Consider the following 26,259-nt stretch of genomic DNA (forward strand, 5'->3'; position numbering starts at 1 on the left):
CCCTGACGGGTGTGTGCCCTGCTCACTGTATGTGTGCTGGCAGTGCCACTCCTCCCCAGGCTGCCAGGAACAGCTCACACACTCCAAAGGTCTGTCTTTATTCAGGCTGATGGGTATCCAAGGGCAAGGCTAAGATGAAGACAGCCCAAAGCATGTTTGCTTTTTCCTTTTTTCCCCATTTTAGCTCCCATGGACATCCAATGTTCCATGCATAAGTGGCTTACCTCCTACTAGCCAGAGCCAAGCAATGCTCTTGGGTACCAACATATTCTCATCTCCAACATTTCCTTTTGTCCCAGGAGGAAATTTCTGTGCCTTCCACTCTGGGCTTATTTCCTGTGTCCTGCTAGAACTGGTTTGCTGTTCATGATTTCCCTTCCAGAAAAGCTGTGGTTTTGGACAAGGGTGGGGACTGTTTTATTTTGTTCACAGGAAAGATGTTTGGGCACTTTGAACTACTTCTTATGCCCAAGAAAGTAGCAGTGGGCTTCAGTACAGAGCAGCTATTAGTGCTCAAACTTCGATTAGTCATCTGAGGAACTCGACTTTCCTAATTATGACTAAAAGCTTCAGAAGTATGTCAGGGTGTTTTTCACTCCATAAAAAACTTAAGAGATTTAAATGTTAGGCATCTGTTCTTTGTTAATCTCCTAGTCTTTCTGTGTAGTCATTTGTAGAGGTGGATCCTCTGGAGGATGACTTGTCCCACCCTGACAAGTTTTGTGAGGTGGGATGAATCAGCTCTTAAGTTCTAAAGCCATCAGCAAACAGATTTTTAAAATTAATTAGGGCCCATTTAGAACTCATAACTCTATGGTTTCATCTTCTGGACTCTTGTGAAAACATTTCTTGGCTCTTTTGATGAGATGCTTCTTTAAAGGTAACTAGAAGATTAAATTTCCCACCCATATTTTCTTGTCATGGCCCTATATATAAAAAAATATTAATTTACAGCTAATGAGCAACACTGTTTTGGTGACACTGTTCCATACTCAGAAAACCAGAGTTTTTCAGATATTTTTATTTCCACACATTCAGCCTCTGATGTTCTGACTGAAACATTTGGATAATTTTCTTGCAGTTTTAATGCTTTGGCTCTTCTGGTTTATAATTCTACCAACAACATCAATTTAGAAGAGGAAGACATCCGACAGAAGCTCATAAGTAATAATCGAACTATGGAAGAAGGATATCAACTTCAAACTGTGGATGTTGATCCAGTGGGTAAGTAGTGTTCAGCTTTGGTACACAACAATTTTTTTTTTTGAATGAATAAGCATTTTCTGTGTTAAAATAATCACACATTTACAGACAGCGTGACTGTTTCAGATTTTAAATTGTCCCTATAAGCCTTGTTGTTCCTTATCTCAGAGAGCCGTGATCAAAATGCCACTTTTAACAGAAACAAAGTTGTCCAGATTGCTTTAGTCAATGTCTTGCTGTCTGGTTCAAAGAGGCTGGGACAGATCCTGACAGTTCCTCTGGTGGTTTGAGGATAACAAAATATGCTTTACAGCCATAGCTAGAATGAGACATTTTGGACCTCCAAGGCTCCTCATCCCCACTTCTCAATGTTGTTTGTGTTCCTGACAGCTGCTGCCCTTAATCAGTCCTCTTCTAGCTCTCCTCTCTTCCCATTCATTTGGGAGGGAGGAGGTGGAGGCTGCTGGAGTGCAGATGGATGCAGCATGCGTGTTCAAGTCTTTCCTTTGAGCAGCAGCAGCACATGTGATCCCTCACTGTGCAACCCTCTATTGCCACTCTATTGCAAACAAACAAGCATTTCATTTGATGACAGTTTTGTACTGTAGACTGGTTGATGAGCTGAGGACAAGAAATGGAAGATGATTTGGTGAAGAAACTTACTATTAACACCAATATACTTATTTTTACAGAAAAATGTTTAGCTGAAGAAAACCCTCCGAATTATTTTTGGCCAGATACCAGGCCTACTGTGACCAACTTCACATTTTGCCATGGGAGCTCAGTTCAGACTGCATCAAGAACCTGGTAGGTGTTCAAATATCTGAGAATCTGAGCTGTTTCAGATGCAACTTTCTGGTTATATATAGTTATTATTTAGTTATATATAATGGTTGCCATTGGCTGGTGTTGTATTTCAGGAAGATTTTTTTTATAGCATGGGCAATTAGGTGGGTGCAGTAATAGCATGTATTTCATTGTTAAGAAAAAAAGACTTATCTACCACTTCTATAGGGCATATTGGAGCCCACAAATACATGTTCAACATGACTATAAAAATAACACCTTCTTACAGAATGAAACTGTTTTATTCAAGTCATAGAATCCTAGAATGGTTTGGGTTGGAAAGGACCCTGATCTAGTTCCAAGCTCCCCTGAGATGGGCAGGGACACTTCCAACTGGACCACGTTGGTCAGAGCCCCATCTATCCTGGCCTGGAACACTTCCAAGGATGGGGCATCCACAACCTCTCTGGACAGCCTGTGCCAGTGCCTCTCGACCCTCAAAGCAAAAAAAAATTCTTCCTAATATCTAACTGAAACCTAATCTCTTTCAGATTAAAACCGTTTGCCTTTGTCCTGTCACTACATGTCCTTGTAAAAAGTCCCTGTCCAGATCTCTTGTAGCCCCCTTTAGGTGCTGGAAATCCCCCAGAGCCTTCTCTTCTCCAGGACGAACAACACCAACTCTCTCACCTTCCTTATAGGAGCAGTGCTCCAGCCCTCTCATCATCTTCATGGCCCTTCTTTGGACTTGGGGACAACAAGTCCACATTCTCTTACCTTGGGGGCCCCAGATCTGGATGCAGTTCTCCAGCTGAGGTCCCATGAAAACAGAGTAGAGGGGCACTGGAGGAATCACTTCCCCCAGCCTGGTTGCCACGCTGCTTTTGATGCAGGCCAAGATATGGTTGGCCTTCTGGGCTGCAAGAACATATTGCCCAATCTTATTAAGCTTCTCTTCAACCAATCTCTCTGAGTCCTTCTCTTCAGGGCTGCTTTAAATCCATTCTCCTCCCAAGTCTCTATTTGTGCTTGGGATTTCCCTGACCCACACACAGGACCTTGCACTTGACCATGACCTTTATGTCACTCTACCCAAAGCTTCACATTTGCTACCACTCCACTACTACTATCTGAATTGAGTAAGAACCAGAATAGAATTCTGTGATGATGAGATGTACATTTGGTTTAACCCAAAACACTTCATCTCATTAGGGGAAAAGTAAAAGAAATTGTGAAACAAATATTTGGCCAGAACTTAGTCATAATTGAAGGTGGGGATAATCTTATGCTCAAAGATTTGAACTTGAGTTTTTAAGGTTTAAAAGACCTTCCCTAATGTAGGAGGTTTTTTGCAACTATGTACAAAAGACTTTGACTCTGTATGTCCATCTCACATTTGTAAAATGGGTATATTATTACTTCTATTTATATATTACCAAAACACTATGGCTTTGATCTCCTTTGAGTGCCTTAAACATGGTTATGATGTTGCAATATTCATTAATTCCTTCATTATTTAGGATTATTACTATTAAATGCAATATATTGGTCTTATCCACCCACACTGCATCTGGAACATGTTCTGAGAAGACCAGATCTTTTACTTTTTCCAAACAGTATGGCAACATGGATATGAATCAGCCTTAAGGTTCAGTGCCAAACAGGAAAGCAACCCGCATTATATTTAAATAACTCACTTCCTCAGCCTCCTAATCTTGTACAAGAGTACAGAAATCAAATTGGTTTTATGTCAGAGTCTCAGAATAATTAAAAATTAAGGTTTCTGGCCTTTGCTGTCCCAGTATTGCTTATCTTTATTATCCGTTTGTGGTCTACACTATACCATTGATTGTGTACAGCACCTTAAAAAAACCCCAAACTTCTGTGTTCTGCCCTGTGCTGTGCCTTTCTTGCCTCTACCTCCACTAGCTTTTGCTAATATGGAGCACTGTTTGGATTTGTTTGGAGAGAAGAGGAAGGTCTTTAAACAGTCTCTTCTAGTCATCTTCATTCCACAGTAGGTGATTACCTGTGATGTTATAATAAAAGTCATCAGCTGAGGAATAATTATTTTATCATGTGCTGAGTAAAGGGATTATTTTTTCCCATTTACCATCCTGCCTTCTTCCATGCTGTGACAAGATGATTGTCTTTTGAAGGGAAAAGTGTGTTTATTTTGGAGCCATTTTTATGGGCTGACAAATATGATTAGGAGTTTGGATCATCTCTCTTACGAGGAAAGGCTCAGGGATCTGGGCCTGATCAGCCTTGAGAAAAGATGACTGAGGGGACCTCATCAATGTCTGGGAGTATCTGAAGGGAGGGTGGCAAGAGGATGGAGCAAGGCTCCTCTAAGTAATATCAAGCAATAGGACAAGGGGCAGTGAGGAGAAACTGGTGCACAGGAAGTTACACCTGAATGTGAGGAACATCTTATTCACTGTGTAAGTTACCAAGCACTGAAACAGATTGCCCAGCGAGGCTGTAACTCCTCACTGGAGTTACTCAAGAACCATCTGGACTCAATCCTGTGCCATATGCTCTAAGTTGACCTTGCTTCAGCTGGAAGGTTGGACCAGACGACCCACTGTGCTCCCTTCTAACCTGACCCATTCTGTGGTTCTATGTTTTGTTATTGTAAGGCTTAAAAGAAAAAACAAAACAAACAAATAAACAAACAAAAAACCCCGAATCTTTATATCTGCTCCTCACTTTGGACCTGGATCCAATAGTGACCTACCCTAGTTTTCATTGGTGGAATAAATTTGTACCTTCACATGGCTCCTGTCCATGTTCTTATGAGAGGTATTATGGCTTGCTATTGACTAGATCTAAGCCATTTATACCAAGGAGAAATTATAGAAACAGCATCCGACATGGCCATAATTGAGGTGTAATAGTTTGTGTCAGTATTTGGGTCTTTCCTGAAACACAAGGCCAGAATTTCCACTGAAGAACTGGGGTTTCTCTCAGCACTATCATTTAGTCAAGCATATACTTTCACTGTCAAATACACATATTATGTTTCACTAGGAGCCATGTTGCTAGAAATATTGAGAATTGAGAAAAGTGGACCACTGTGACACTGTTATACATATGAATTATGAAATAATTATATAATTTTGTTACTATATGTAATATGAATTTTCTCATTTTTCTCTTTAGCTATTTGGGTCTGCAGAATTATACATCATACTGGGGTCAGCCTGATCTTAGAAATTGCACAGGTGGGTACATTAGTGTTGGTCTTTGCAAGGATATATGTTCTCTTTATGCTAAGTTGCTTAAAAATAATTCTAAAAAAAATCAGTGCAAAGTAAATGAACTCAGGGAAAGTGCACCCCAGTTCAATTCAGCTCACCCATTAAAAACTCTGGATACCAGTTACTAAATTAAATCAAACTCATCAGGCAATTTAATCAAGAGTACATAAAGGTGGTATCTTACCTCTATTTGATATTCAAGTTAGGACAAATTTTTAAATACTCCAAATGCCTGCAAGGGGAAAGACTCCTGTTCTCTTCAGTGAACTTATAATCACACATTTTCAGATTTCTTCTCCATTTCTAAAATAACCCCTGATGTCATTCTGCCTGTGAAAGGGTAATAAAATAACAAGACAATGTTATGGTTCCTTTTTTTCCCCAGTGAAAAAGAAAGAATAGCATAAGGAGAAACAAAGAGAGATAATATGCATTTTATTCCTCTTTTTCATTCAATCACCCCTTTCTGTAGTATTTCTGATTTACAAACTCAAAAAAAAAAATAAAGAAAGAAAGGAAAGACACAGTGAATGAGGACAATATGTAATCAGCAAGTCCTACATACTTTTTTTAAAAATTACAAATTTGACAAAATGATGAAATACTATGTTCACTACAACTACCATACAACGTAGTCTAGCGTTCAACACTGCTGATAAAAATTTGTATTTCTGGATTGCTTCAGGACTGTAATGCATTATTTTTCTCTTTTTGCTTGATTTTGTATGCTCACAGAAAATGCAGCAGATATTGCCAATCAGCTTCTTAATCTCACTGGTGAGGGGCAGCAGCTGACCTCGGACAAAGTAAATGACGTTGTGCAGAAGCTCAAAAAGATTGTGAATGATGAAGAAATTGATGAATCTCTGGGTTCTACCGTAGTGACAATTTTTTCCAATATTCTCACCAGTTCAGACAGTGTACTGGCAGCCTCATCTTCAGAGTAAGTATTTCTGCATTTGAGAAAAGCTTTTGAGAGCAACCTGCAAGGATGTAAGGATTTATCCTTCCATGTATCCAAGTTTTCTGATTTCCATCAAAAAGAATTTTCCAAAATAGATACACAAATATTCCTTCTTTTAGTGTGCATGACAAAGACAAAATATTTGGATGGAAAGGAAGTCTTCTGATGTATGACGCTGCATAGATATAAGTATTCTTGGAAAATTATTTCAGGACCTGTGATACGTAGTCGCGCAGTTTCTGTCAGTCAAAAGCTTTTGTTTTCAAGAGAGATACATAAATTTGCAGTCTAACAGTCTCCTTGTGAATACACAGATGGGTGACAGAAACACAGTAACAAGGGGATCCTCCTGTGATGTGAGGAGTATGCAGAGCATAGGTGGGGATTTTTTCTATATTCATTTTTTGGAGTAATTTTTATTTCTGTTTTTAGAGCTCTAAAAACTATTGATGCCTTGGCTTTAAAGATCCATTTTGCTGGACCATCCATGAGTATTTCAACACGAAATCTTGCACTTGGAGTGTCTTCTATAAATTCCACTTTTTTCAAAGGTGGTTCTTTCAGCGTCAGTCCACAGAATAATGCATCTGATTTCCAGGTACAGAACAAGCAGTTGTATCTAAAAATGAAATGTGCCTGTTCCACGTGTGTTTACTGTGGTTCCTGTAAATCCACTTACAACTCCCAGTTCTCCCCCTACTTTCTATTTCCTTTTTCCTACAATCATCTAAACAGATAACAGATTAATGTAGTATTTCCTTGAGTGACAGGAAACACAGATAAACTCACATTCCATGCAGATAAAAGGTAATTTGGCTTATAAATCCAGAACACTTGACCCTTTTTTAGTTTTGTGGGGTTTTTTGTTGTGGTTTGTTTGGGTGGGGTTTTTTTGTTGGTTTTTTTTTTTGGTTTGGTTTGGTTTGGTTTTTTTTACTAGTGGCAAAGGAAATTAACCTTTAACAATCTGCAGTACTGACCATTGCATAATATCTAACAACGCTTTTGATGTCTTTCAGCTTTAAAATAAGACACCTAGATATAGGTATCTACATATAGATTTCTGCAGATACAATAATTCTTCAACATTTCAGAACAGTTTAAATATTTAGTGCTAAAAGAAACCTAAGTCTAATCTAGTTGTCCACACATAGGTTGGTTGGCTTGTACCATTTAAGATATCTGAGGCAGTTCAAGTCATTCATGTGGAGGTTGACCAGCCTAGACATTGAAAATAAAATGAACAGAGATCACACAAAATTTAGTAAGGTCTCCAGTACTACAGTATCTAGACAGGATACTATAGTTAAGATTATCATCACGTAAAATATGGTTTTTTCCTTGGCTTTTTTCCCACAAATAGAAAAAACCAGACATCTAAAGGTTTGAAATACTGTTTGAGATGCACATGAGCACCTATAGCATTTTCCAAAGGTTCTTTTGAAATCAGTAGTAATGAGGTGCCAAAAATTTATAAATTTCACTACATGCCTGTCTGCATCTTAAGGCACCTAAATGGTTTTAAAAATTCAATGCAATTTAAATTTTTTTCAGTTAAATAGGAAGTCTGTGACAGAGGTAATGTAGTCTCAGTTTCCTGGGCGTTTCATCATTCAAGTGCAGTGAGTCTTATTTGGAGAAACACACAGAAAATATTACACAGAAAAATAAAAAAAATCTGGTGTCATTTGGGCCAGAGGAACTAAAACTGAATTCAACAAAATATGGCATTATAAGAACAGTTAAAGACTAATCACTAGAGTGTAAGTATTGTATGGAAGCTAATTCCTGCTGCAAACTGGCAATACAACAATCCTAATAAATGTCTAATCATTTTATAAGATACTATATACTATATTTTGATTTTGATAAAAATCAAAACAAGAATGAAGACAGAAAAAACTCTACTTTCTAGAAGAAGTAGTAGTAATATAGTAGGTTTTGGGACTTGTTCATGTATATAGACTTTGGATCAAAACTCAAATACTTTTTTAAATAGATAAAAATAGATTTTATGTACTTTCATTTTCACATATTTATATTCCTAGATATTTTAGCTAAAATTTCTTTGAATAAATTTTATCAGAAATTTTGTTGATTATAAATCTACTTTTGTTTAGCTCTCATATTAATGAAGCTCAATAGCTGTTTATGAAGCTGAATAGTTCTTTGTTATCAAAGGAATGTTTCTCCTGCAGATTTCATCTTTTATTTATGGAAAGAGGAAAGGAAAATTCTAAAGCCAGGTTTTGGTTGATCACACGTATAACAGGAATTACCATCTGTGGTATGAGGACATCCAGGAATTTTCTTGTCCTGGAATCATTTATTACAGCACTGTCTAAATAATCATAAAATCCAAACTCCGTCAAATTATTTATAATGTTCCTATTGGAACACGAGCTTCTTCTCAGATTTTCACATTTCCAACAGCTGATTGAGAATTCTTAGCATCCGTCCTACCAGAAAAGTTGCAGCAGCTGTGGGCATTGTTTATATTTTCCATGCCTGTCAGAAAGATATTTGCTATCCCTGCTGAAGGGAGATTCCCTTGTGAAAGCCCAGTTTTTTCACCAGTGATGTGATGATCTATCCTAGGCTCATCAGGGAACATTAAACTCTTCAAGCTGCATGCCAGAATGTTTCCAGATTTTTTTTTTTCCTTTTGTATTTTTTTCTTAAAGTAGACACCAAGTGAATTTATCCATGGTAATTTGGAAAGATTCTATTTCAGTTCCCCGTGTCTTTATGTTTCTTGCCAAACCTTTGACTAAGCTAGGTTTTGGTGATTCATATTATTAAATTGTTCCTGTAATATATCTGAGCTTCTTCAGAGAAGCCTCTTCTACTCTATTTGCAGACAGTTCCTAATGGGACATGTTTATCACAAACGCACTTTCTGTTTACTGTGGCAGAATCAACCTCTGAAAACCTGATTTTAAGCTACATTTATCCTTGTCAGGAGATGTCTGTGAGCTGCTTCTTTCTGATTTCCAAGGGTGAATAATCTGTCAGTAGTCTATGACTTTTAACTTTCTATTAGCTAATGGTGCTTTTAGAATTACACAGTTGTCCATGAGAGACATAAATACACAACCAGGATGCATCTGGGAAAGTCAGTAGTGGGAGTTCCCATATCTCACAGTAAAATTTGTTACTGCTTTTACTCTAGAGCCACTGTGAGCTGTCTTGCTCGCCTTCCTTCAATGCATATGGTGGCATACCTTGAGTAGGCCATTGTGGGGCGTTGATCAGTCATAGAATTGCTAATAAAATGCAGGGCTGCATTCTCTTTTATTTTCTACTTACTTCTTACATTCCTGGGCCACAGAGGTCTTTTAGACTTCTGACACATTGCCAGTAAAGATTAAATTTATATGATGTCAGAAAGTGTCTTTTTTTGTGCTACGTAGCACAATAAATGTGGAGAAGTGACACTAATAATTTTTAAATATCCTTTCCATAACAGAGAAACTATAAAAGCTCATAAGAGAGTTATTTCTGATGTGCAAATCAAGCCAACTAATACAATGTAACAAAGAAAGATTCAGAACATAATTTTTAGTTCTCAGCATTGTTTGCTATGAGGAAAAGTATCTTGAATGTTACTGAAAATGGTTATGACTGTTATAATTACCATCTCATTATTTCTAAATCATCATTATCGCAGTGGAGGAGTTTGTTTCTTTGTTGGTTTTATTTAATATCTTTTTGTAGCGGAAGGCTGATCTCATGCTGGAAGAGTGGGAAACCTCCCCAGCCTTTAAAAATTTTATTTATTGCATCAACTCTTACATAGACACAAGTCATTTTAGTGTTGATTGGTTCTAGTCCCATATCTAGATATTTCTGTATAAGAATGTGGGCCCAGTTGTGGAGAGCAGATGGTTTCTTTATTGTTTGAACATGTTCTCCTGTTGTTTTTATATAACAGATAGATTTTGACAAGGATCAGACAAGTGCCATCGCTTCTGTTGTTCTGCCACCAAGTTTACTGAAGAATTTAAGTCAAGATGACTTTGAAGTTATATCCAGGGCTCAGTTTACTTTCTTCAATAAAAATGGTCTTTTTCAGGTAAGCATTAATGTGCATGAAGACATTTCAGATAGGGCGAATCAAAGCCAGCTGCTGAAAGTTTCCTTTATTGTAATCATTTCACAGCATTTAATGAGTTATAGGAATTAAAAGACAACAGCCAAAATAGACACTAAAGACAGTCTTATGTTCAGAGCAGCAAAATAATTGAAGTGTTCGAGTTGAGTTGAAGTCAGTGGTTCAACTGCAAATTCCTCTCACATGTGAAATAAACCTTTTCTCAGAGTCATCTATGGAAAACTGTATCCCAAGTGCTTTAAATGAGAGGAAAGCAGCAAAAGCCTTTTAAAAAGCCTTTAACGTCTGTTAAAATGCATTAATATAAGTCGTTGATGTTCAGTGGAGCCAAGTTCCTTTCTGTCAGGAGGGAATTTGGCATATAACACTGCCAAGTACTCTCCTTTCCTTTTAGGAGCTGGTTAGCAGTCATATCCAGCTGACTGCTTTATATTCAATAGGAAACCCTGGGCTGATGGTTAGCAGCCAGAGAACTTTTGCTCACATATAAACACTATTCTTTTCATACCTGTGTTCTGATAAGCATACCGTATTTTAATAGGAATAAGGATAACCGTACTTTTACTCAAGACCTAAACATGCTCAGGTAGATTTGATGTTTTATTTTTTGGGTCTTATCAAATGGTAATTGTAAATACTGCCTGCATGGTAGCTGCCAAAAATATTAGGAAGAATTTGCTGCTTCGAAAAAGAAAACCAAAACCACACTTATTTGGGGAAAAAAAAAAAAAACCAAAACCAAAAGAAACAAGAGTTAATTAAGAAGGAAACATTGTTTCATGGTGAACTGTAGAATGTGTCTCAGAAGACTTGCGTTTGTTTTCCCATCAGTATTTCAGGTGACCTTTGGCCCTTGTGCATCCGCAGAACTCCGTAGCATTGTATTGTCCCTATATTATCATTTTTATTGGCAGTGTATCCAGATTCTTCAGATAATCCAGGCAAGAAAATACCCATGACCCACAGTTGCCTTCTGAAGTACACCCCAAAGTATTCTAACTTTAAGTTGTGCTCGTTTTAAGCCTGCTTTTGAGAAAAACAGGATGGATATCTTTAATTTAAAAAAACCCCAGAAGAATACAGATGGAGGCTGGTCATAATGGCATAAAATCATATGAAGTCAGAATGTGTCCCTTAATGGTGCTAGAATGCATTTTTAAGTGGTACTTAATAAGCCATTGAAAAACAAAAACCATAAAAATTGCACCTTAATTTACAACTAAAATGCCTTTCATTTTTGTGTGTTTTTCAAACTCTTCATGGGTGATGTGTTTAACACAATGAGTTAAAAATGTGGGATCCTCACATTATTAGGATGTCTAAAAATGAAGGATGTTAAAGAAAAAAATGATTAAAATAAGGCCTACAAATAAACTGGTCCACATGTCATCTCAAACCAAATAACATTATCCATTAATGTAAGAGTATTTAATTTTTATTGCATTTCATATTTCTTCCACATGCAATTAAAATATCTGAATGCTATTAGCTGTATTCCTTAAAAATACTCAACAGAACAGTGGAACATAGTTTGCAGCATTGGACATGGTGGGTTTTATTGCAACTGAGACAATTCTAAGTTTTGTTCTGTAATTCATTAAAGATGATTCCATTACTTAGAGGACTATATAAAAGCTGTTCAGGGTGGAATTCACTTCACCAAAGGCAGGTGTGTTCAGTGTAAACATCTATGCCTGAACTGTTGAACTTCAGCTGAACAAAGTCTTATGGCTAAATAAGTAGTAATGTGTATTTTACTTTAATGCTCACACAAGAGTATATTAAATTGCCTTCCCTAAAGAGACCATCTGTGTCTTGTTTTTCTTATCTGCTACAGATAGAATCCACTGAAACCTGTGGAAATATGTCCAAGGACTTTCACAGACTTTGTCAGATGTTTAAAGTTAGGTGGCAGCCAAGAGACTTTTACTTGTCTGAATAATCAATAACTGCCTAGAAATTTGCATTTTCTTTCCTCTCCCGTTTTTAAGATTTTAGGAAATTTTGCCACAAAGTTCCAGTATGATCTAAAATACTGTGTCTGAAAATTCTTGGATATGGTTCTTAAGAAATAAAATAGTCTTCTCAGGATGATACGCACTTAATAACTGAGGCTATTGTGTCTCTCATGAGTGGTGGGATCTCACAAGCCTAGTGCTTAGCTGAAACCTGACATCTTGTTATGTTAACAAAACTCCTAAATGGAAGGAATCAAGGGTTCAGGAGTTTGGCAGACCAGATTTTCGGAGGGAAAGTGAGTGGCAATAGGAGACTTCATTTCACCTAAGATCTGCCACAGGCAGTGACCAAGCTTCCCAACCAGGCATCTAAATATGCAGGTTTCAATAAAAGCCTATCAAAAGAAAATAGCATTGCCAATGCACTTCCATTTCAATAAATAATTAGTTTCCAAGGAAACTTTCTCTTCTGGAAAATTGTGAGCTGCAGCTTAAAAATCCTGCTGGTCAGTGATAATGTCAGAATTCTATTAAAATTCCTATCATATAAGACCTCACAAGAAAATGCTATCTCCTTCAGTATGTAACATTACTTTGAATTTGTTTACTACTTCACAGTCATTCATTTTAAGGTGAAGGTTGATTTAACAACTATATGCAGAAAATGGTTTATTCTCTAAAAACTTTGCATTTACTAAAGGACAGTGTCAACAATAAGATAAGCAAGCTCATTCATGCTTGTTTAGGGAAATGAGCTAATCATATCATGGGTTGTTATCTGCCACATTGTTTGAGTTATAATTTTGTTTGCCTTCTAACCTCTCTATAATTGTGTCTATGCATGTTTATGGCTACAAGGAAAATAGGGAAGCTTCCACGAGGCTAACCCATAATTTGATTTTATGAACATAATGTTCTTATATTGTGTGATCAAAAGTACAGAAATGCTGACAACTTATTTATTCTGGCACGCTGCAAAAATGAAACTGTGTACTCTGGCTTTTATGTTATGTGCCATGTAAGCACTTACTGTATTTTTCTTAATCTTTTGAAGGATGCAGAAAATCCTGCCAATTTGACCAGTTTTGTGGTGGCATGCAGTATTGGAAACTTAACCATTCAGGATCTTCAGGATTATGTGAAGGTTACAATCAAGCATACCAAAATTCAGGTAGATCAAGACTGATTATTCAGAGGAACAGGAATGCAGATTATATATGGTAAAGGCTAAGATTATAGCCTGATTTATGTGGATGGATTTTGACTAAGATCAAACTCAAATTGAAATTAAGAAGTATAGAACAAAAGCAAGTAAGCAAAAAGTAGAAACAAATAATCTCTCTAATCCTCATCCATTTGTACTCCATTCATGAACTAACATTTATCTGCAAGACCATTGATTCTGCCCCTCAAAAATAATTTCTGTGCCAATAACTGTAGATTAAACCTTTGTTAATGACCATATTCATGACCAGGGATATGATTTATTACTTAATTACTCAAATTATTTGACCAAATATTATTAACAAACTTTATTAACAGTTACTGGAATTATTTTGTTGTTATGTGGTTTTCGTCGGAGGAATGGACAGAAACACATTATTAAAAGACAACTACAGTAAATTTAGGGAAATACAGACCAAATGCAACCATTTGACACATACTGTTCCAGTTAGAAAATGTGTGAGCTTGACTCCATTCTCAGTATCTAATCCAAAAGAGGCAATAGTACTTAGAAATGTTAAAGAAAACGTTAAAATGCAATACCTAAGTAAATTGTTTATGTGATGACAACCTGGTTTGTAATTTTCACAGCTCGATTAACTTTATCGTACATTGCATTACAATGAATATCTTAAGGTGAGACAAAACACTTGGGATCAGCAGGCATTTGCACATTTTCAAGCTTTACGTAGCAGATTCACAGAGAAGCTCTAAGGAAGTAAACAGTAAACAATATTGAGATTCTGTAAAGACATCATATTCATGGATAACTTCAGTAACACAAGAAAACTTAATTATTCTGAGGATGTGCAAAAGGAACCATCAAACACAGAAGCAGTGCTCTAGATTTTGCAATTTGGGCAAATCTACCTTTCTAGCAGGAAAAAAACTCTAATTTGATGCTAGGCAAGTTTTCAACAACCTAATGATATGGATTCTTCTGCTCATTAAATGAAAATATAAGCATTTCAACATCTGTTGTAAATGTTGATGAAATTTATGTCTGGAGAGATATACAAAGTCTGCTTTTACATCTGTTCTTAGGAAGATCCTAAACCTACCTGTGTCTTCTGGGATATGAACAAAAATGGTAAGTTTAAAAATACTGTGATTTCTTTCATGAGGAGAATAATTGTGTCTGAGTTTTAAAATTGGTCACAGTATTGGCTATTTTGCTTCCAAATCAATCCTTACAGCATTCAATAAAGTCCATTCAATAAAGGATATAATTTCTTCCAGTTAGTATAGTTACTTGTGACAGCAAATGTTCAATACTCCTTTTTAAAGTTTGTTTCTAACGTAATTTTTTTAACATTTTAAATTTTTCAATTAAGTTTTTCCACTTTTTTCACATATCTGCAGTTTTTCACTGAACTGTCTGTATGAGCAAATTAAATTATAGTGCTACTCAGACACATGAATGGTTCTTAGCCATACTTTTAACTGTTAAATTTTTTAAAAACTGGGTTATATAGATGTAGGGTTGTGACTGTTTACAGATCCTAAGTTTTTTTGGTCACATTCGGAGACACGCATTAATAAGGCAGCATTTTAGACCATTCTTCATCAAGGAATGGTCACTACTGCCAAACCTGTGTGTGATGTTTTACTCAGGCTCTTAATCCTTTGTGCAAAGTTGGTCTCTGGGATGGCTTTCCAGATCTCTCTTCTTCGGGAGATCATGTTTCTTTTCTTTACAATGAAACAGATAGAGTTGTAGGATTTTGGATGGAGAGGTTCAGTACACAGAGTCTTACAAGAAATAAAATTTACCATCCGAATTTGTATTTCAAAGCAGGAAATACAAACAGAGCAACTGAGGAGAATGCAGGAGGATAAAAATGAGTAAAAAATCATAGAAACTCGGTAGGAAGCTGAACTTCAGAGTCACATTAAAGGAGATACATGCAGAGAGGAAACTATTCCCAGTGGCTGCTTGAGTGGAAAAGAGTTTTAAGTGGTTTTGGAACATCTTCATAGATGAGACATTCACACATTTTGAGAGAATGTCTTGAATTTGAGTGTTTGATTGTCTTGAAGTTACAGAGCAATTATGCTGGATTTTGTCAAGAGCTGTGAGAAAAATATCTTTAAGAATCAGAGAATATGAATGATTTCACAAAACTAGCTCATATTTTGGCAGGGAAAAAATAAAAAAATAAAATAATTTTACTTTTCAGCATTTAATTTTTAAAACTAAAATCTTTCTACTTGTTTTTCACAATGGCCTTTTCAAACGGGGTGGGTTGAGAATAGTTCACTTCATGTTTTTTTTAGGGGCACTGGAGATTGTTGGGATTCGGCACTCTGACTTTCTGCATTACCTGCTGCAGAGAGGAAGGGTGGGACCCTCTGCTCCTGGGCCGTAAAAGCTTTCATGTGCCCGAGCATATACGAGTGGGAGGCAGGCAGGTGTAGACATCACATCAGTGGGGCAAAAAAGGAGTTCTAAAACCATCTTATTACTGGGTGAAACTAAGGCATGTCTTAATGCGTGATCCACATAGTAGGTCTTACTCACTGACCAAAAAGCTCCCTACCTTTATTATATATCTCCATCTATTGCTTCTGCTCAGTAGTCCATTTCTGGGACACTCATCTGGAGTGATTCTTTGCAGAAACTAGGAAATCTGACACTTGATTCTCTCCCAGTTGTTTTTAATGCTGCCTCATTTAGTTTGAGAAAACGCATCTGCATTTGCACAAGATGAAGCGAGGAATCCGCTAAAAGAGAGGTTGACATGTTTGTTGCTCAGCAGTTTCTCATGTTTCATTTCCACAGGTGGCAGCGGTGGCTGGAACCCTGAAGGCTGCCATGTGGATGCAGAGTCCAATGAAAATGAAACTGTGTGCTTATGCAACCACCTCACACATTTTGGGGTCCTAATGGTAGGCAAACTCACTTCTCATCAAGTTACCTTGCCCAGGAACAGCAACACAGCTTTTGTCTGGTATCAAGACAACTCTCATTTTTGTTACTTGGGTTCTTTCTTTTGCGTATTATTTTTAATAATAATAATACATGATTTTCCCCCATGTTATCATAAAGTTATCTTTTCATAACAAAGTAGCTAGTTATAAGGATTCAGGAATGAGATAATGAATAAAGTTAGCAATGGAAGAATATTATTGTTGTTATTATTATCATTATTTAACTCTTTACAAGTGGCTAAATATTATTTTTAAATACTTAAAATGTACCCATGAGATTTTTCTATATTTAGAAAATACTGTGCCACAAAAGACCTGAGATTGAGACTTCTGATACCAAAATACAAATAACATGTTATAACATCCAACTTAATACAACCAAGGCCCAGTACTTTTTCACTAGAGAGACAGGAAAAAACAGTGATTTTAATGAGTTCTAAGTTGCAGGGGATCTCTGACATATCCCTTAACAGTATAATCTGACAAAAGTAACCTGCAGCTGAGGCAGGTGGTGTGTAACAAGAGAGAAGTGAATAAGAAAGAAGTCTAAGTATATTTGAAATTTCCAGATTGAGAAAGTGAGAAGTTCCTTGCAGGGAGAAGGAAAAAATAAAAAGCATGAGAAACAGTTAGAAATGCTGTTTTCAGAACAAAAAAAAAAAAAAAAAAAAAAAGAGACTCATTGTAGGGAAAAACAGGGAAAGAAAAACATCCTCCAGACAGTAGAAATAGTAATGAGGATGAAAAGTAAAGGAAGCCCAATAATTCTCTTTCATCCTTAGATCAAAAGGCTGACTTGTCCCTTGCAAATCTAGTTTGCAAATTTAACAAGATTTATCTAATGTCATAAACTATGAAGTGGCACCTCTTGCTCAGTGTGTAAACCCATATTGGCTGTTTTCTTACTTGGCTTTAATTAATTTTGGGGATGTCTTGTATTACAGGTCTTCTCTTAGAAAAAGACTCTCACAGAGCACTGGTACAGAGCACGTAGCCTATACTCTGTCAGAGCCTTAAGCAAAGTCTCCAGACAGGGTGGCTGGCAGAGCAATGTCTATCCAGGAGATGAAAGAGGAGCCATATGGGGCACTTCAGCCTCAGCAGCATAGCCTCCAGCCTTCAGTTGCCTCCAGCAATTTGCCCTTGTGAAGTGTTTTTCAGAGAAAAAAAATCCCAACATGAAATAATGGCACAGTGCTATCTTTTCTGAACTTTTGATGGTTGTTTATGCTCAATAATGGGCTGATAAATTTTTTTACCCAGCTGAAATTAACATTCTTTGGCCCGTAAAACATAGCTGCAGAAAAGATGTTGGCTCCCAGTCACAGCAGGAATAATTCCTAAGTGGAAGTATTTTGGGTTTGAAGTAACTTGTGGCAGTGTCAAATAGGACTAAAACCACACAAAGCTACATGCACTGACTTTTTCAGCTTTGGCCTTCCAGACCCTTCTTAATAGAACTGCTCTCTTCACATCATGCTGAGATGTAGATATGGAAAAATCACAAACTTTATATGTTCTTGCAAGCTAAATTATGGTCTTGTTCTACTTTTCATCCCCAAAGGGATTAAGAAAAGGCTTTCTTTAGGATATATTCAATAAGCCCCTTCTCTTCCCTGAATGCTTCAGTGATAGTAGGAAATAAGGCAGAAGGTCTTTGAATTTGGGCTGCATTCCAATAGATTTTTACACAGTTTTGACCATTCTAGATGCTTTTCCATTTTAATTATTTCTTCTGACTTTAATTTAGATACTAAATTACTCCCAAAGAACACTCTCCTCATGTATAAATAAACTGTCATATAAAGCTGGAATGGACAGTAAAAAAACTCTGCTCCTGCCTTTTCCTGCAAAGCATACAAGTTTTGTAGCATTTAATGTTTCATTTTGCTAGCTAGTTTTCCTAGGGACAACAGTGACCATGACTGTAGGATTGACATCATTATCCCTTAGTGTTTGTTCACATTTTCTCCACAGTGATATAAATCCAAATATTCTCATATTTTCTTGTCCTTAAAAAAAGGAAATAATTCTTGCATTTATTCTCAGATGGTACCATGTGGCAGTTACAGTTAGACAGAAAAAAAAGAAAATTCTTAGAATGTTCCTGCTTCGCTTCCAGATTTTTTTCTGTTGTCTTTGTCACTACTTTTTTGACCAATTCTATTTAAAAGTGTAGTTCTTACGTCAAAACAGACCACTAAATCCAAAAAGCAATATCTTGTCCTTGGTTTCACCTATAGATGATTAGTTGCATTGACTCTTGTGGATTTAATAACAAAAAGGTCAGAAATTCCCTAGAGTGTTGCGCATTTCAGTATGAATACTTTTAAAATATATTTTCCCAAATCTTAGGTCTTCTGAAAAAGAGTTGTATACAAGCAACAGAATGAAAAAGTTTGGACAGTGGAGACTTTTCCAGAGAAGGACATTTGAATTCCTAGTACTGAATTATAAGGACCAGAATTAGGTCTATCTGCTGTTCCCAGCAGTTATAATACTTAAAGCACAATGTTTTGGAGAGCTGTGGGAAGGAAGTGAGAGGTGTAACAGCTGTAGACTGAGTACACACAGTAAAAATGAACCACAGTGTCAAGGTTACAGTGGTATTGCCAGAATGCTTTTCAGTGTTACTTGACTGATTACCAAGAAAGAGTGCTGTGCTCACAGCAAAGGTGCTGCCTACAACCAGTGTCCCTTCCTTTTCTCTCACAGGACCTGCAGAGAACCGTGTCACAAACTGACTACCAGAACAACAAGGTCCTGACCTTCATCACTTACATAGGCTGTGGAGTATCTGCTATATTTTCAGCTGCAACTCTTCTGACATACATTGCATTTGAGTAAGTACTAATTCTGAAAAGAACATCACAAAGGAGTAGCTGTATGTGCAGAATAAAATAAGTTAGTTACGTGGTTAGTGTGGTTTATTTGCCTAGGAGGGAAGTCCATGTTTGAAAAAAAATCAAACCTGCAAAATCAGGGTCACAGTGTTGTGAAGTGGAAACTTTTTCAAGGGGACATAAGTTCAGAGTCTTTTTTCCAGTTTTTAATGTGTTGTGCTGCTCGGACCAGGGAACAAGGTGAATGTGTATCAAAATTTTCCTTTTGGCAAGACAGAATCTTCTAGACTTTGAACAGATAGATATTCTTTTAGAACTATCAAGCAGGTTTTTTGTAAAAACAAAGTAAAACTTGCCTATGTGAGCATAACAGGTTCCAAATTTAAAAAGAGAAATTTCCAGCTAGACCAATTATATTCTATAGCCCTTCAGAAAGAAGTGGGAAGAGGGATAAAATGAAAATAAATTGTGAAGTGTTACAATAATTTCAACAGAAGCCCTGCTGAAATGTGAAAGTGACTCGAGAGAAAGCAAAATTTTGAAGTGGTACAATTCCATGAACAGTGAAAAGAGAAAATGAAGTCATGTCAACACAAAGAAAGCATTCTGTCTGTAACAAGACAGGACATAGTACCTGCTAAAGAAGGATAATTTTCTGAGGACAGGAGGAGGAGAGGGGGCTGGAGACTGGGGTTTTCAAGTTTTAAATGTCTTCAATGGTTGCATCCCTATTGTATTACCTATGGTATAGTGTTCTGGTTCAAGCTGATAGAAATTGTTTGCCGCCCCTCATTACCCACATTTCAGTGGGAACTAGTTAAAAAAATATTAGTTGTTCTTCAGTCTTCCTAAGATCCTGTTTGAAAACAAACAAAACCACATCCACTGGACAATATATTCAAAAAATTAAGCTAATATATAAGGCCACATATAAAATGGTCACAGATGACCTTCTGGTCAGCTATACTTTTTTTTGTTTTTATTTAAAATAAAAAGTACTGATTTATATTTCATTTGAAAGGATTGGTTTTTTGTTAATAAAAAAAATCAGTTGCTAAAATATTGCAGCAGTTAATTGAGTCCTTATGGACCCAAAGGCCTGGTAGCTTACCCCCACCACACACAGCTGAAGCCTTGACCAATCCCACACAGAAATACACACCACTAAATCTTACTGCAAAACCCAGCTGGAACGAGTTCCTTGTGCTTTTATTGACTTTGTGAAGGGGTAAACCCAGCTGCAATAGGTGGTTTTTGTGATTGCAGCAAGTTAATCATGTGCACCTGATTTGTGTTTTTCTCATTAGGAAGTTACGAAGAGATTATCCATCCAAAATCCTGATGAATCTGAGCACAGCCCTGCTCTTTCTTAACCTGATTTTTTTGCTGGATGGATGGATTGCATCCTTTGATATTGATGGCCTCTGCATAGCTGTAGCTGCACTTCTGCACTTTTTTCTCCTGGCCACTTTTACATGGATGGGACTGGAAGCTGTTCACATGTACATTGCTCTAGTGAAGGTGTTCAACACGTATATACGGCGATACATACTGAAGTTCTGCATCATTGGCTGGGGTGAGTTCATTAGATGCAATATTTACATAGCATGTATGCTGCTGTATAAAATGCTCTCTATAAATGCTGCCATATAAAAGCTCTCTCTCAGAAATGCAGAGTAGAATTAATATCAATGTGTTGTTTCCTTCCCCTGGCCTGCAGCAGTGCTGGCACACAGCCAGCCCTCTCTGTCATCAAGTGATTCTGTGTAAATACCCTCTCACTGGCACTCTCCACCCAGAGCAGCTCCCAGCCCCAGAATGAGCAGAAAGACCAGATAAACTGGTCTCGTTTTCCAAAGAGGCCAGAGTGGGAGAGGGGAAATGTGTCATGTCAGTGTGGAGAACTTTGTCACACAATGAATGCAGAAGCTTTCGCAGTTACTGCAAAGCCTATGGAGTTTTTACATTGACTTTCAAAAATTTTGATTCCTGCTTAAATTTTCTTGCCAACCAAACAACCAAAATTGCCTGAGATTCAGCACAGTGTTTAAACTACTAAGAGATCCTGGCTGCCCTAAGCAATGCACACAGCAGGACAGAAATGGAAAAAGTAATGCTGAAAAATAACTGCAAGGCTCAGGCAGCAAGACTTTTATTCTTCATTTTTGTCAGTATCAGGAATCCGTGGTTTCTCCCTGAATGCACATATTGTGTTTGAAATAATACAACACAATACGAAGTCATTAACCTTACGGCTAGAGCACTGACCTCTGTACAGCTGATAATTGATGTCTTTCCATTGGCAACTAGCATCCTCTTTGGCAACCTCAGCAGAGGACAAGGACTGAGTGGTCGGAAAAGCAAATTAACCTCTTCCCCTTTGAATGTGTTCTGGTATAGCAAGGATAAGGCATGTAAATAAGGCATATCAGGAACATACATTTCTTTTGTGTGAGCTGTACCTTTCTGCAGAGTTTTCTTCTGCGTAGTTGTCTACTTTCCCCACATACTCCCTTTGCTTTTTTCTTAAGAAATGCATAGTTTGCTTTATGGAAGCAAGGGGACCACATGTAAGTAAAGTATATATAATATGTATAATGCTATAGAAGATATAAAAAATGGTATATATAATATAATGTGGTTGAGAAAAGTAGTAGAGAAATTAGAGGTTATAGTTCATGTTCCCCAGTTACACAACCTAATGAATTCTGATTAGCATGAAAAAAATCCCTCAAAAATTCTTAATACCATCTCTCCACTGGATCTCATTTTTGCAATAATTTGTTAATCTTCTCACTATATAATGAGAGCCTGTGTGCAGTTGCAAATTTAACTTTGGGTAATTATGGGATATTATTTTAGTTTATTATTTTACTTGTATTTCCTTATTATATACTAAACTTCTTCTATAGAGAACATCGCAAGACTTTTTCATTAATGCCTGTTAATTGCTTTGATAGTTCTATACATTTGCACTGTTTGAAAAATTGTGTCCTTCTACCTTCTCAGTGCACTTCTCTCAGGATGCTCTCCACTAAAGCGATAGGGATAGAGACATCAATAATTCTGCTTAGCACGATGAACTTGAGAGTTTAGGAGATTTGAAAGCTCACAAGTTTTCTTGTGTTACAGGTTTGCCAGCTCTGGTGATAGCAATTGTTTTAGCAACTGCTAATACAAATGCAAGTCATGTTTATGGCAAAGACTTATATGGCAGAGATGATAATGGGCAAGGAGGAGATGACTTGTGAGTATTTATTTTGATCTCTTAAAATTTAGCATTTATAGTTGCTTTGGAAAAGTCAACAATGCATTAAAAGTGCAAAACTGTCTTCAGAATTATTAGAATCTGTAATCTGAAGAGGGCTGTTAGAAAAATTGGAGGGAAATCTGCATTACCCAGTGCTAGGTACAAACATGCCTCTGGCAAAAGAATAACATATAGATTTTGTCATGAAAATAAAATAAAACTACTTGTTTTGGTTTGCCTTAAATGAAAAGTGTATTTTCTAGGTAAGAGCAAAGAAAGAATTTGTATAAAAAAAGTTTCCTTTGTGAATCGAGCAGCCTTTTGCCAATGTAGTTCAATAGTCCTCTATGTTCTTCTCTTGATGTCCAGATAATAACTCCAGATGCCAAAACTTTTACGTGAGTGCTCCTTTCCTTGCCTGGCAAATCTTCATCACGATAAATAAAACTTTATTTTTTTAGTTTTATTATAGAATCATGCTGAGCATTTAGGCTATTTGCTGCAAGAGGAATTTGTTAGAGCTCTCATATGGCTGACTGTCAAATGGCTACATCAAAAGTCCTACTACTTCTCCAATCATGTTCAAGTTCTCCTTCAGATCCAGTGGCAGAAACTTGAGATTTTGACATTGGAGATCCAAGTTCACCCATTCTGTTACTAAAGCACTTAATGCTTCACACAGATGACAGCAGAAATTTTTTTTTTTTGTACTGAATCTAAATTTTTTCATGATGGGATTGGAGTTCCCACCCCTTCCCATTTTTTTGATTAGTTTTGACTAAAATGTGGCACAGCCCTCAGATTTCTCATATGCTAATACTATAGGCCATAGTCACTTAAGATGCCTCTGGGCTTCATCCTGTTTCTAAACAGGAAATGGACAAAGGTTTAATTTTACACTATAGTTTTGCATCAGTGGTATCAGAAATGGGCTCATTTTCCTTTAGTCATATAAATAGTTGGAAGATAGTCTCCATTAACCAAAAATGATCCTTTTTTTAATTTTATTTTTTAAATTTTTTTTCAGCTGCTGGATCAAGAATGAAGTTGTCTTTTATGTGACTTGTGCCGGCTACTTTGGAATCATGTTTCTGATGAATGTTGCCATGTTTATTGTCGTGATGGTGCAAATCTGCGGAAGGAATGGGAAAAGAACCAACCGGAGCCTGAAGGAAGAGATCTTGAGGAACCTCCGCAGCGTGGTCAGCCTGACCTTCCTCCTGGGCATGACATGGGGCTTTGCCTTTTTTGCCTGGGGTCCTTTAACTCTTCCTTTCCTGTACCTCTTCTCAATTTTCAATTCACTGCAAGGTAAGCTGAATTTTTGTTCTGTCAACAAATAATATTTGATCTGTTACTGTTCTGGGGTATACTATTTCCAGTGATTGGACCAGGGAACTCATTTCAGCTCTCTAGGTTTTCCTTTGACACTAAACCATCGTTAGTTGCCCGTTATGTGGAATAATGATACCAACTACATGGGGCTTGAATATCTTACATAAATTAATTACAGTTTCAAGGTCTTTTTTTATAAAACATTATAAATACAACTCTTTCTAGCTAACAGTTTGCAGTGTTCTCTGTTGAGATACATGCTGTATGACCTTCAGCATTTCCTTTCACTGATTATAACAAATATTGGAAGCCTTTTTCTTTAATTTATTTCTGTAGAGAATCTGTAAAACTCATAACTATTTTATTAAGGCATGAGACACTCATAAAATAAAATTCACTCCTGTCTCAGTGTGGAGAGATAGCAGAGAAATATGGGATAGTCTTCGCTTAAGAAAAATCCAGTGACTGTTACAGTCAGCTTATTTTTCTTTCCATTACTCAAGTTTTCAATATTTTACCTTTCCAGCATAGTTCATCTTTCTGAAAAATGCTGTAAATTGTAATCAAATTGTTATAAATTACAGAATTATGTAGCTGATATTTTAAAAAATTCAGCTCAGGGCTAAAATTTGTGTATGTTTCAACTGCCATAAAATTCTCTACTAGTGCTTTCCCTACCCACCTATAAAGAACAACTGACTACATAGTGAAGAGAAAACTCCAAGGTCATTGGAAGTGCATGTGTTGTACGCATACACATATTGTCATAAAAATTAAATCTGCCAGGGAAAAAAAAACCCACACAAAACCAAAACAAAACAGAAAAAAAAAAATCCTCAAGAATATCATTGGAGGAGCATTTGTTATGGAACACAATATTGAGATAAAAATGAAATTTTTTTAGGGTCAGCAAAATTTCTCTTTATGAAAAAAGTACTTAATATCACCCTGTGTGGATTTTATCTGATACAGTTGAGATGTATTTCCTGTGCTGAAAGATTTATTGAGCTTTCATGGAAAGAGAATCATGTTGTGGGTTTTTGTTTGGGTCATTTTCAACCTAAAATGCTAAGTAAAATGACAAAAAATATTTGGATGTAGTGTTCTTACTAGAGACTGTTTTTTTCCAAAGGACAGATTCTGATATTCCCCTAGCAGCGTAATGAAGTATTTACTTTATTGTGTCTGTGTTAGAAACTCAGAGAGGTCTAGAGAGATCAGAAGTATGAGAAGAACATGAAAAAATACTTAAATTCTGAAAACCTTGCCAAGGGTCAAATTGAACAAGTTCTCTGTAACCAGAATTTCCAGTGCAATCAATAAAGCTTGTTTGTGCAGAGCAAAGACAAGGTTGACCAACACTGCCTAAGTGGGGTAATAGCACTATTTAATGGAAAATGAATATTTGAAAGGCAGTTAAGTCTGAAGATGAAACTGAAAAAGACAAGAAGTAAATGTAACATGAAGAGTGATGAGGTTTTCATGGATTGTGGTAGCAATGATGTTGCAGTCTATTCTCAGGCATGTCTTATCAAGCAATATGAAATTAAAAGACTAAAGAACTAAAGAGAAAAGGATGTTTAAAATCCTGTGTAACTGGTACAGTGTTAATGTAGCAGTAAGGGAATGGAATGAGGCAAATCTGTATCAGGAAGCATTTCCTAGCCTCAAGAAACATTTCAGTATGGCAAGTCTTCAATCAGTATTGGCAGCTTAATTATGGAGATGTTGGTAAATACATCTATTCTCTCTAAAGTTTTTGAAAGCTGCACGAGTATTTCAAGCCATACCAGCAGCCTCCAGCAGCAGTTTTCTGTGCACTGGCAATGAAAAAGCAAATTGCAGCAACTGCTAGTGTTACTGTACTTTGCTGTTTCATCTACAAAGGAAATTATTTTTCTCTCCTTGACGCTCAGAGTAAAAAAATATGGGAACATTTCTTTTTTGGCTGCTCATTTTATATATATGCCTGGGCAAGCCAAATACTTTCAAGTCAGAGCCAAGCTAGAACCAAGCCTAGGGTCTGATTTGTCTCTGGGAATCAAAACCAAAGCTGTACTACTAAAAGCACATTGTAAACTTAATGAATAATGAAATACAGAGAAAAAAATTCTGGAGACCAAGCCCAGACAGGGCAAAGGCAAAGTACTTAATGCAGTACATTTGTTTTGCATTACTATGGAACATGCATTTTCTTATTAACCATTCAGAACATTCACTGCAATTTAACTAAGCGTCAATTTACAAAGTTTATAAGCTGTGTAAAAGGCCTATGAAGAACTTTGGGCCACAAACAACTTCATATCTCCAGCCCTGTAAGAGCTGCTAGTGGTTGCATTGGACTTGCTCTGTGCTTTAAACAAATCACATAGAAAAATATTTTACCAA

General features: G+C 36.7%; 1 protein-coding gene across 6 annotated transcripts in view; it reads left to right on the plus strand.

The window, feature by feature from the left end:
- ADGRG6 (adhesion G protein-coupled receptor G6) overlaps positions 1 to 26,259 on the plus strand; it is a 111,481-nt gene that overhangs the window by 74,420 nt on the left and 10,802 nt on the right. For all 6 annotated transcript variants that reach the window (XM_083857987.1, XM_083857989.1, XM_083857990.1 and 3 more), the window contains 13 exons: positions 1,082 to 1,224; positions 1,896 to 2,010; positions 5,155 to 5,216; positions 5,988 to 6,195; positions 6,649 to 6,814; positions 10,151 to 10,291; positions 13,343 to 13,459; positions 14,557 to 14,602; positions 16,295 to 16,401; positions 19,159 to 19,286; positions 20,594 to 20,862; positions 22,419 to 22,533; positions 23,564 to 23,847. In XM_083857987.1, the coding sequence (XP_083714113.1) occupies positions 1,082 to 1,224; positions 1,896 to 2,010; positions 5,155 to 5,216; positions 5,988 to 6,195; positions 6,649 to 6,814; positions 10,151 to 10,291; positions 13,343 to 13,459; positions 14,557 to 14,602; positions 16,295 to 16,401; positions 19,159 to 19,286; positions 20,594 to 20,862; positions 22,419 to 22,533; positions 23,564 to 23,847 (1,901 nt within the window). The remainder of the gene's footprint in view (positions 1 to 1,081; positions 1,225 to 1,895; positions 2,011 to 5,154; positions 5,217 to 5,987; positions 6,196 to 6,648; positions 6,815 to 10,150; positions 10,292 to 13,342; positions 13,460 to 14,556; positions 14,603 to 16,294; positions 16,402 to 19,158; positions 19,287 to 20,593; positions 20,863 to 22,418; positions 22,534 to 23,563; positions 23,848 to 26,259) is intronic.

The sequence above is a fragment of the Zosterops lateralis genome (assembly GCF_965231275.1).
Source record: "Zosterops lateralis genome assembly, chromosome: 3".
NCBI classification, from domain to species: Eukaryota; Metazoa; Chordata; class Aves; order Passeriformes; family Zosteropidae; genus Zosterops; species Zosterops lateralis.